Below are 12,176 nucleotides of genomic sequence, written 5' to 3'. Positions count from 1 at the left end.
GTCTCCTCCCCAGTAATAACCTCCCTACATTGAGAGGGATAACCTCATTCTATAAAAGTTCTGCTTTTCTCTTATAGGCAACTATGGAATGGTCAGATTAGTCTCAGAAGAATGAAAAACCTCTGAAATAATCTTTTCCAGAAATTGTACCTGACAGTCAAATGGAGAACTGTTTAAAAAAAAAAATCTTCGCCTAAAAAGGCCTTGCATCCCACTGCATCCAGGACCACATTCAGTCATCCTGGTTCATATCTTGTCACTGGACATAGATGGCTCTGGAGGGGAAAGTAAGGCAGGGGACCCTGCAGAGACCTCCCTCACTTAAATCCAATTCATTTCCATGTCAACATCACTTCTTGATATCATGGTCCTATTCTAGAACAAAGTTCAAACAACAACACCTGGTGGTCACTGGTGACCTAGGAATTCTGTGGATCCGGTTCCCAGTTTTTTCCTTCTTTCTACATTTCCTTGATTTAACAAAATTGTTGAATTGGCCAGAAATGTACCAGACATGGGTAATTAACAGTGCTTGATCCAAATCAATTAAGTAATGAATATTATTCACCATCTACTATGTGCCAGGAAACAAGCCCTATTCACAAAACAAAACAAAACAAAACAAAACAAAACAACCAAATGTATTAAAAGGCAGCATGAAATAGTAAGAAAGATCCAGATTCAAATCTAGCCTCTGAAATATACTAATTGTCCAACTTTGAGCAAATCACAACTTCTCATGTCTCAAATAATTATAGTTTGTAAGACTACAAATGCAGAAGAGGTGCTCATCTGTGCTCTTAGTAATTCTTAACCGAGTTAGTTTTATGCCAGTGAAATCGCAGATCTTGCTTTAAAAATTTCAATAATGACATATGAATAAATCCAGGGGTTTCTCTTTCTTGGTTTGTTTTCCAATTTTTCACTCTCAAGTTGGAATGCTAAGGCATCTCTCTCAAGAAAATCCCAATCGTTAAACCTCCCATTTCTATGAGTTTAATGTTATATATAGAAAAATTCAATGAAGTAAAACAAACAAACAAACAAACAAAAAAAACCCTGTAATTAAGAGTGTTCTATTCTCTTTTAGCATATTAACTAATTCCTAATTATTGGCTTTGAAGCAGAAAATAATGCTCCATTTCATTATTTGATTATTATATCCAGTCTCAACAGAAGTCCATCAATCAAAAGGACCTAAGCTATATGAATTAGAATCAATAGTTTTTGTTCTTATTGTGTGTACTTACCATATACCACATGCTTGGCCATTTGGGATCATTGAAGTAAGTAGACTGGGCACCACTGAGTTCAAAGTCCCTCTTTATCCTTTTTTTAACCACTTGTTGTTGTATCCACTCCACCTGCCAGAGAGAAGGACATGATAAATATTGACATTCCATAAAAAAGAGCAAGAAAAATAAGGCTTGTTGGGGTCATTTATTGCTGATGAAACACAACCCGGGGCTCAGGCTCTTTCAAAGCAATTTACATGGAGCTTGGATTAGGGATTGTTGGGCAATCTAGTCATTTCTGGGTGGTATAGTGAGAACATCTGGAGACAGCTGAATTCAAACCTTGCCTTGACACTATTTGTATGACCCTCAATGACTTGTTGAATAGAGATTTGAGCTTTAGATCCTTATCTCTTAAATGAGGAAAATAATACAAGGAAAATAATAACACACACAATAAGGTTAGAGTGAAGTAAGTATTTTGTAAACCTTAAGCTTATTTTTTATTTTCAAAATATATGCAAGAAGGATTTTTCAACACTGACCCTTGAAAAATCTTATGTTCCATTTTTCTCCCTCTTCCCCCACTCTCTCCTCTAGATGGCATGTAATCCAATATATGTTAAACATGGTAAAATATATATGTTAAATGCAATATAAGCGTATATATTTATGCAATTATCTTGCTGCACAAGAAAAAGTCAGATCAAAAAAATTTTTTAAAAAGAGAAAGAAAATAAAATGCAAACTACAATAAAAAGAGTGAAAATGCTATGTTGTGAACCACACTCAGTACCCACAGTCCTCTCACTGGGTATAGATGGCTCTCTTCATCACAAGATTATTGGAACTGATCTGAATTATCTCACTGTTGAAGAGAGCCACATCCATTAGAATTGATCATCATATAATCTTGCTGTTGCCATGTACAATGATCTCTTGCTTCTGCTCATTTCACTGTAAGTCTCTCCAGGCCTCTCTGAAATCATTCTGCTGGTTGTTACTTATAGAATAATAATATTCATAACATTCATATACCATAACTTATTCAGCCATTCTCCAACTGATGGGCATCCACTCAGTTTCCAGTTTCTTGCCACCATAAAAAGGACTGCCATAAACATTTTGCACATGTCCCTTTCCCTCCTTTAATATCTCTTTGGGATATATCCCAATTGAAATACTGCTGGATCAAAGAGTATGCATACTTGAACTTATTTTTTTTAAGTACATTTCACTTTTCTTAAGACTATAAATTACAGAGATGGTGCTGACCTCCATTGATGAAGGAAGTTTCCTCATCTAGGAGAGTTAATAATAATAAATTCACAAATCATAAATAAATCATAAACAAATAAACCACTAGTAAAATTATAGATCCAATTCTTATACTGACAGCTCATTACAAATTGATAATGGGTTGTTATTAAATTTTTTTATCATTTATATATATTTATATAATCTATTGTTTAGGTCTTGAGTGATTCGGATTGAATGTAAATAGCAATCATTTCTGCTTTGGCCAGAAATCCTGAGGATCTTCCCCTCCTAGATTTATTTATTTACTTAATTTTGGAGGAGGGGGGCTGGAGCTTTTTTATTTTACTTTTTTTGGATTAGGTGAATGAGGAAATTTTTTGCCTCAATTGCTAACTAGCCTTAATCACCGAATAGGTAAAGCCTCAATCAAACTGAGACCTGTTGAAGACCTTAACTTAAAAAGGCTGAAGTCTTCCATTTTATCCAGAGCCATCTCCACTCATCCTAATCTATATTTGTAATACCCAGATGGCTCTGGAGGAGAAAGCAAAACTGGTGACCCTGCTCAGTTCTCCCTTACTTAAAACCAAGTCACTTGCATGTCATTGTCCTCTTCTAGAGAAGGAAGGACAAATAACAAATTTCTGTGAATACAGTTGGCTCAAAAACTGGAACTAGTCCATTGGAAAACCTTTCTTCCTGCTTTCCTTCTTGCCTTCCTTCCTTCCTTCCTTCCTTCCTTCCTTCTTTCCTTCTTTCTTTCCTTCCTTCTCTTCCTTCTCTTCTTTCCTTCCTTCCTTCCTTCCTTCCTTCCTTCCTTCCTTCCTTCCTTCCTTCCTTCCTTCCTTCCTTCCTTCCTTCATTCCTTCCTTCCTCCCTTCTTTTAAACAACAACAACAATAACAGAGCTTATAAACACTTTTACTCTGATTCATAAGTTTTTCTATATTTGAAGAGGCCTGGCCTGGTCATAAGGAGACCTGGCATGGTCTAGCTAGGTTATAACCTAGCTCTAAAATTGCTCTCCTTTCTGCAGTTAGCTGGGGCCCATCCCAGGCACTGCATCTTTGACATGAACTCTCAATTTCCTGGGGGTGGGAGACTTAAGAGGGCAATTCCTTTTATAACAGGCATAATTACCATAACAAAAAGAAAGCAATCTTTGCATTTGTCCCTTACCCCCATCCACCTGTGAACTTCAGATCTATTTTAGTTTTAAAATTTCCAGCCAATGTGGAAAGCCTCTCCAATTTACCTTTAAAAAAAAAAATCCCTTTGTTAGATTTTTTTCTGTCAATAGCTAATTTAGTCACAATGCATTCAAAAGATTAATACACCCATTACCTACCCCTACCTCACCTCAAAGAGAGGTCCACTGTTTAGTGAGTCCATCTTGATGTACTCATTCAGGGAAGTTTTTAAGACTACTATTGTCTGCATAATTGAAGCATTAGATGGGGGAAAGAGGCCAAGGTACTGATTAACAGGTTAAATTACTACATGCTCTATATACAAAGCAAATAGGATATTAAGGCTTTAAGCAAACCACTTGACCTACAAGCAGCTTAAGACAGAATGCATTCACAGACATCCTTCTTATTTAATTCAAAGAAACATCTTAAATTCCAGTTCAAAGCAAAGAGAAAGAAAGGAAAGAAAAGAAAGAAAGAAAGAAAGAAAGAAAGAAAGAAAGAAAGAGAAAGAAAGAAAGAAAGAAAGAAAGAAAGAAAGAAAGAAAGAAAGAAAGAAAGAAAGAAAGAGAAAGAAAGAAAGAAAGAAAGAAAGGAAGGAAGGAAGAGAAGGAAGGAAGGAAGGTAAGGAAAGGAAGAAAGGAAAGAAAGAAAGAAAGAAAGAAAGAAAGAGAAAGAAAGAAAGAAAGAAAGAAAGAAGAAGGAAGGAAGGAAGGAAGGAAAGGAAGAAAGAAAGAAAGAAAGAAGAAAGAAAGAAAGAAAGAAAGAAAGAAAGAAAGAAAGAAAGAAAGAAAGAAAGAAAGAAAGAAAGAAAGGAAGGAAGGAAGGAAGGGAAGAAGGAAGGAAGGAAGGGAAGAAGGAAGGAGAGAAAGAAAGGTGGAGGGAAAGGGGAAGGAAAGAAGGGAAAAGAAAAAGAAATTCCCTACTTTCAAGAAGTTCATAGTCTTACTGGAGAAATAACTTGAAAACAGCTGTTGGTATAGTAGATAGAGTTTTGGGTCTGATGTCAGGAAGATGTATCTTCCCGAGTTCAAATCTGGCCTCAGAACTTAAAAGCTGTGTGACCCTGAGCAAGTCGCTCCACCCTATTTGCCTCACTTTCCTCATCTGTCAAATGAGCTGGATAAGGAAATGGCAAACCACTGTGCTCTCTTTGCCGTGAAAATCCAAATGAGGTCACAACGAATTGAACTCGACTGAACAACAATAATTTCACAGAGAAAGAATTAAGATTAAGGAAGACTAGGAAAGGTTTTTTGTTTTGTTTTGTTTTGGTTTTGATTTTGGTTTTGTTTTGGGGGGAGGGTTGTTTTTGTTTTTGTTTTTTTCCAGAAGGGGTTTTCACTGAGACTTAAATGGAAGTAAGGGAAGTGAAGTAAGGAAGTAGGGAATGGAAGTAAGGGAAGTAAGGGAAGTGGGAGAAAATCCTGTAGGGAAACTTCCTCTTCCAATACAAGTCAGCATCTTCTCTTCATTTTATAATCTTAAAAGTTGCCAAGAGCAGTCAAGAGTAAAAATAGGATTTGAATCCAACTTTCTATCAACTAAACCAGTAATCCTCTCTAACCTCTATAATGCAAACACTTCATTCTTCTAGCTAGGTTGTGTTATGCATAGAGTTATGGACCTTTTGGAGCACAAGCTGGGAAAGTTTGGGGTTGAATCTCATCTTTGACACTTATCTATGTTGACAGGTCCCAACTCTCCTCATCTATCTTTCCCATTTTATAAAATAGGGATGATTGTTATAGATGCGATTCTTACTTCACAGAGTCCTAACACAATGAATATTTTATTATCCTACTAACAATGGCTAGCTTGGAGTTCTTGGCTCTTTAAGTAAATATTGCAACCTGTTTGTGGTTAAGACCACAGAGAAGCATCATACTTGTGGCTTCACTGACAGCTCATTTTACCCAGATAATGGGACTGAATAAACAAATTGGAAATCATGTTCTGGCAATAGACTCTGGGTCTTCCCCTGTGTAAATTTGTACTAAAAATCTCTGCTTTGTCCTCTTCTCACCCCTTCTTCATCATACCCTTAGTCCCTTCTATTGTCATATTTAGCAGCAAAACACCAGTCCCACTATTTTCTCAATTCTTATTGCTAACAGCTTTTCATCAGGGATGATCCAGAAGCAGGATTTGTGTTTTTTTTTTCTATTTGTGCAAAAATCATATACCATGGAATAATATAACTTTTTTTTAAGTGTGCCTTATGAAGCACAATAACAAAAAAAAAAAGATCTTATTCTTCAATAATTAATTCTACTATATATAATCATCTATGAAAATCATCTGAAACTCTCAAATACTGATGTTATAAGGTTTAAAATTGGTATAGCCACATATGTTGTTGTTGTATTCCTTTAACAAAAACAATATAAGAATACCAACCCTGAAGTTAGGAAGACCTGAGTTCAAATCTGGCCCTCAGACACTTCCTATCTGTCTGATCCTGGGCAAGTCACTTAACCCCAACTGCCTCAGGAAAAAAAAAAAAAAAATCTAAGTTCTACACTGCAGCCTATAGATACAAAATGCTGGGCTTGTTTGGCAATAAGAAAATAAAATGAGATTAAAGGAATTAGAATATATAATGTAGAGTAGTTAACTAAATTATCACTCTTTGCAGATGATATGATGACATATTTAGAGAATCCTAGAGAATCAACTAAAAAGCTACTAGAAACAATCCACATTAGCAAAGTTGCAGGATACAAAATAAATCCACATAAATCATAAGTATTTTTATATATTACTAACAAAGTCCAGCAGGATGAGATACAAAGAGAAATTCCATTTACTATAACTGTTGATGTATAAAATATTTGGGAGTCTATTTGCCAAGGCAAAGTCAGGAACTATATGAACACAACTACAAAACATTTTCTATACAAATAAAGTCAGATCTAATCAATTGAAAAAATATTAAGTGCTCTTGGAGAGGCCAAGTAAATATAAATGAAAATGATAATACTACCTAAATCAAGCTACTTATTTAGTACCATACCAATCAAACTCCCAAGAAATTATTTTACAGCTCTAGAAAAAATAATAATAAAGTTTATCTGGAAGAACAAAAGGTGGAGAATTTCAAGGGAATTAATGAAAAAAGATGCCAATGAAGGTAGCCTAGCTGTACCAGGCCTAAAACTATATTATAAAACAGTGGTCAATCAAAACCATTTGGTACTGGCTAAGAAACAGAGTAGTTGATCAGTGGAATAGATTAAGTTAACAGGACAAATAGTCAATGACTATAGTAATCTAGTGTTTGACAAACCTCTAAAAACCCAGCTTTGGGGATAATAACTCACTATTTGACAAAAACTGTTGGGAAAATTGGAAACTAGTATGGCAGAAACTAGGCATTGACCCATACTTACACTGTATACCAAGATAAGGTCAAAATGGGTTCATGATCTAGACATAAAGAATAATATTATGAACAAATTAGAAGAACATAGGATAGTTTACTTCTCAAATCTGTGGAGGAGAAAGGAATTTGTTACCAAAGAAGAAGAAGAGATCATTATTGATCATAAAATAGATCATTTTGATTATATTAACTTAAAAAGATTTTGTACGAACAAAACTAATGCAGATGAGATTAGAAGGGAAGGAATAAACTGGGAAAACATTTTTATATTCAAAGGTTCTGATAAGGGCCTCATTTCTAAAATATATAGAGAATTGACTCAAATTTGTAATAGTTCAAGCCATTTTCCAATTGATAAATGGTCAAAAGATATGAAGAGACAATTTTCAGATGAAGAAATTAAAACCATTTGTAGTCATATGAAAAGGTGCTCTAAATCACTATTGATCAGAAATGCAAATTAAAACAACTCTGAGATACCACTACACACCTTTCAGATTGATTAAAATGATAGGAAAAGATAATGATGAATGTTGGAGGGGATGTGGAAAAACTGGGACACTAATACATTGTTGCTAGAATTATGAACGGATCCAGACATTCTGGAGAGCAATTTGGAACTATGCTCAAAAAGCTATCAAACTATGCACCCTTTGATCCAGCAGTGTTACTACTGAGCATATATCCCAAGGAGATCTTAAAAGCGGGAAAGAGACCCCATATGTGCAAAAATGTTTGTGGCAGTCCTTTTTGTAGTAGCAAGAAACTGGAAAGTGAATGGATGCCCATCAGTTGGAGAATGGCTGCATACTAAGTTATAGTATATGAATGTTATGGAATATTATTTTTCTATAAGAAATGATCAGCAGGATGATTTTAGACAAGCTTGGAGAGATATATACTGATGCTAAATGAAATGAGCAGAACCAAGAGATCATTGTACACAGCAACAAGAAGATTATAAGATGATGAATTCTGATGGACATGGATCTCTTCAACAATGAGATGATTCAGACCATTTCCAATGATTTTGGGATGAATAGAGCCATCTATACCCAGAGAGAAGACTGTGGGAACTGAATGTGATTCACAACATAGCATTTTCACTTTTTGCTGTTGTTTATTTGCATTTTATTTTCTTTCCCATTTTTCCTGTTTAGTTTAATTTTCCTTGTGCAGCAAGATAATTGCATAAATATGTATGCCTATATTGGTTTTAACATATATATTTTTTTATCATATTTAACATATATCAGGTTACTTGCCATGGGGGGGGGGTAGGTAAGGGAAGGAAGGGGAAAATTGGAACACAAGGTTTTGCAAGGGTTAATGTTGAAAAATTATCCATGCCTATGTTTTGAAAATAAAAAGCTTTAATAAAAAATTTAAAAAAAATACTAGGTTTGGGGAGTTATGAACATCTAACTTTAATTCCTACAGCTGACACTCAGCTGTATGATCCTCACTTACTCTCAGTTTTCTCATTGATAAAAGGTTAATAATTTCTTTGCTTCTTACTTCATAGGATTATTTTGATGATAAAGGCAATAAATGTCCCAATGGTCTTAGTGTGGTTTTAAATTATGAAAGCTTTTTTTTTCAATATGTTTAAATAAATTTAAGAAAGCCCACCTCTACCTATCAAAACTCTATTCCCCAGTCACAAAAATTATTTAATGAGGGTGAAGGTTGGGTTGGAGGAAATTAGGAGGGGGTTGCTATGAGTTTTAACCTTTCTTTTCCTCAGCTGTTATAGGCTGAGGGCACCAGAAACAGAAATAGGGTCAAAGAGAAGAGGAAAAAGGGGTCAGAGGCTCTGGAACTGGTCAGTGGGCTGGCTGCATTAGAGTAAGGACTGTGACATCTTTTCTTTCCCATCTGCCTCTGTCTTCAAGAATCATCCTTTTTCTCCAAGTCCATCACAGATTATTTCTTATCTTTCCTCCTGCCTCCAGAACCATTTCTCTTCTCCTGCACCCAGGTTCCAGCTCCTTCAGGGTCTTCTCTCCCCATTTAGTTGGTTGTTAATTAAGCTATTAGAGCATAAAACTGCACTACGACTTTTGGTAAATGAGTTATTACAGAGAAGATATCCAGAGCAAACAGTAATTGTCTTAGGAAATATTTTGCAGTTTTTCATTCCATAAAACACATTTTTGTCTAAGAAGTATTTTAAACACAGTCCCTATATTTACAGTTCCTAAAGGATCAGATACATGGCTTTTTTTCCTAGTTCCAAGTCTCACTTTGACAACTACAGTAGTCTCCTAATTGGTCACTCTGTCTTAAATTTCACTCCATTCCAGTCCATCCTCAAAACAACTGCCAAAATTCTTTTCCTAAAAGGTAAATTTGATCATGTTATCCCCTTACTTCTTACTTTCTAGAGGTATTCTATTACCTCTACAAAAAAGTAAATGAACTCCTTTACTTCACATTCACAATTTTACATCTTCCTATCTTTCCCATTCTTTTTTATACATTAAACAGCTACCTATCTCAATTAATGTAGATGTTGAAGCCTCTGAAGCACTTTCTTTATAAATTATCTCTTCCACATCATGACTTTCCCCTTTGTGGTTTCGATATAGCATGGATCAATATAGGAAATTAAATGGGAATTTTGGGGGAGTTTTGCAGAAGCTGCAGATAACATGCAAAGGCCAGCAGATAAAACAGAAAAAGTTTACAAACTCAGAAATGCATAAAATATATGTATAGTATTCGATAACATCAATCTAAATTTTACAATTAGCTAGTGAAAACACTACATAAAAGAAAACATTCAGACTTTCCCCCTGGTACAAAGGAAGGGTCCTGATCCCCTCAATGTAGAAGGAATAACTATATTTGAAGTCACACTACATAGTTCCATGGGGCTGCAACCAATGACCAAATTTTAATTATTATATTTTTGAATACTGTGGATTTGAATAAAGACAATCATTTCATGGAATTGATATTTCACACTAATTAGAATCTATCTATAGTGAATTCTACACATGCTACAATCTAGACATACTCGGTGACTAGCTGCTCCTTTACAATATTTTATCTCCTCTCCTTTGCACTTCCTCCATCTCACTCCAGAAATGTTCTCCCTCCTCGTGGTCATTCTTTTAGATCTCTGACTTCCTTCAAGATTCAAATTCTTGGGCCCAGTAGCTGATAAAAGAGCCTTTCTCTTCAAGAGGCATATATTTTTTATATAGATATGTATGTAAATGTTGTTTTCCCTCATTAAAGTTTCCTGAGGGTATTCACTTTTGTGGTTGATGTGTATTTTCTTTGAATCCCCAGCACTTAGCAGAGTTCCTGGTATATGACAAGTACTTGATGAATGCTTATTGATGGACTGATGGATGACTTTCTATATGGAACCATCTAAAAGATGGATATTAATTGTTCACCTAATAAAAAAGTTAAAAAGCAAGGACCATAATAGGCCAGAGCAAATCCAATTGTCTAGATCCTCAACCTACATAGATTCATAGCTTTATATTTATGTGTATACTTCTATTTTCCTTTTTCCTAAGGAATTCTTAAGATGACATCTGTGACTTTATTCTTTAAAAGTATATTTGGATAACTGTCTTTCTGTAGCATTGGTTTCTTTTGTAATCCTAAGTATTCTATTCTGTACATTTGAAAGCATTATTCTGAAAATAGGTCAATAGACTTTATAATACTATCAAAGAGGTCCACAACAACAACAAGAAAAAAGTAAAGTAAATTAAAAATCCAGGTTCTATTCAGAGTACAGGTTGATGCATATGTTTTTTCACTTTTTTGCCTTTTTTTTCCTGCAATATGGTAAATATGGACATATTTTGTATGATTTCACACATATAATAGCTATCATATTCTCAAATGTGAAATGCATGTGAATTTATCAATACAGGGAAAATTCCTCTACAAATACAGTAAAACCTTAAAACTATTAAAATAGAAATGTAAAATATTTTCTCTTAACCCTTTTTAATGGATGGGGAAGGGGCCAGAGGGAAGGAGAGAATTTAAAAATAAAAATTTTACAAAATGAATGTTAAAATTAAACAATTTTTTAAAAATAAATTTTATTATAAGAAAAAGAATCTCCTTTCTAGATAACAATTTTCTTCAGGTAAGAGATTCTTATTTTATTTATGTTTTTATATATAAATTTTTCATATATAAAAACCCTCAAAGTCAAGGCAAAATATGTACAGAAAGTTAAAAGAATAAATCTTATAGAAGCATTGTCATTTTGAAAACTTGGCTCATACTCAAACATAGGGCTTAGTAATTGTTGGGTAACAAGGAATTTTGCCTCAAAGGCCTGCCTCTAAGTTGCTCTGTCAGAACACAGGGTTATAAAACCAAAGAATATCTCAGTGGTCATTTTAGTACCAAAATACTATGTGCACTATGAATAGGTGGCCACATGTAATCTGAAACTTCTATGTGATTTTCAAAAACACAGACTCTGGTATTGGAAGGAGTCTGTGAATGGAAAGACTTCACTTATATTTTGAGGCTTATATCCATACTCCTATGCTATTGTCCCTGAAGGAAAAAAATCTCAGGAGTGATAGATTATACAGGTTTCATTCCTTGACAAAAGGCTCTATGTCCAGAAATGATACATTTCTGACATCTCAATGAAACCATGCTTAACTATGGGGCACATAGAAGTAGTTCCCTTGTTTTCATTGATTTAATTTCCTAAAGTTCCATTTCCTAAATGTTGAGGAACAAAAATCAAACCTGAATGGAAACAACGTGATTATTATTTCCAACCTTCATTAATCTCAATACTTAGCCAGTATATAACAACCACAATTAGCCTCTTGCTATTCATAGAGCCCTTTTCCTTTATTGCAATATAGTATAGTGGAGAAGGTAATAAGCAATTATTAAGTACCTACTATGTGCTAGGCAGTATGTTAAGCACATTAGAAATATGATCTCATTTGATTCATAAACTAATCATGGGAGATAGGGACTCTTATTACCATCATTTTATAGTTGAGGAAACCAAAGAAGACAGAAAGGGAGTAATTTGTTCAAGTCCCCACAAGTAATAAGTGTTCTGATTTTTATTTTAATTCATCTTCCTGATTGCAG

The 12,176-nt window shown here is 34.5% G+C and overlaps 1 protein-coding gene across 2 annotated transcripts in view; it reads right to left on the bottom strand.

Moving 5' to 3' along the window:
* PCSK5 (proprotein convertase subtilisin/kexin type 5) overlaps window positions 1–12,176 on the bottom strand; it is a 611,928-nt gene that overhangs the window by 486,732 nt on the left and 113,020 nt on the right. For both annotated transcript variants that reach the window (XM_031939641.1, XM_031939639.1), the window contains exon 3: window positions 1,251–1,364. In XM_031939641.1, coding sequence (XP_031795501.1) covers window positions 1,251–1,364 — 114 coding nt within the window. The remainder of the gene's footprint in view (window positions 1–1,250; window positions 1,365–12,176) is intronic.

Source organism: Sarcophilus harrisii, chromosome 1 (genome assembly GCF_902635505.1).
Source record: "Sarcophilus harrisii chromosome 1, mSarHar1.11, whole genome shotgun sequence".
Classification (NCBI taxonomy): domain Eukaryota; kingdom Metazoa; phylum Chordata; class Mammalia; order Dasyuromorphia; family Dasyuridae; genus Sarcophilus; species Sarcophilus harrisii.
This window is presented reverse-complemented; position numbering and strand designations above follow the sequence as displayed.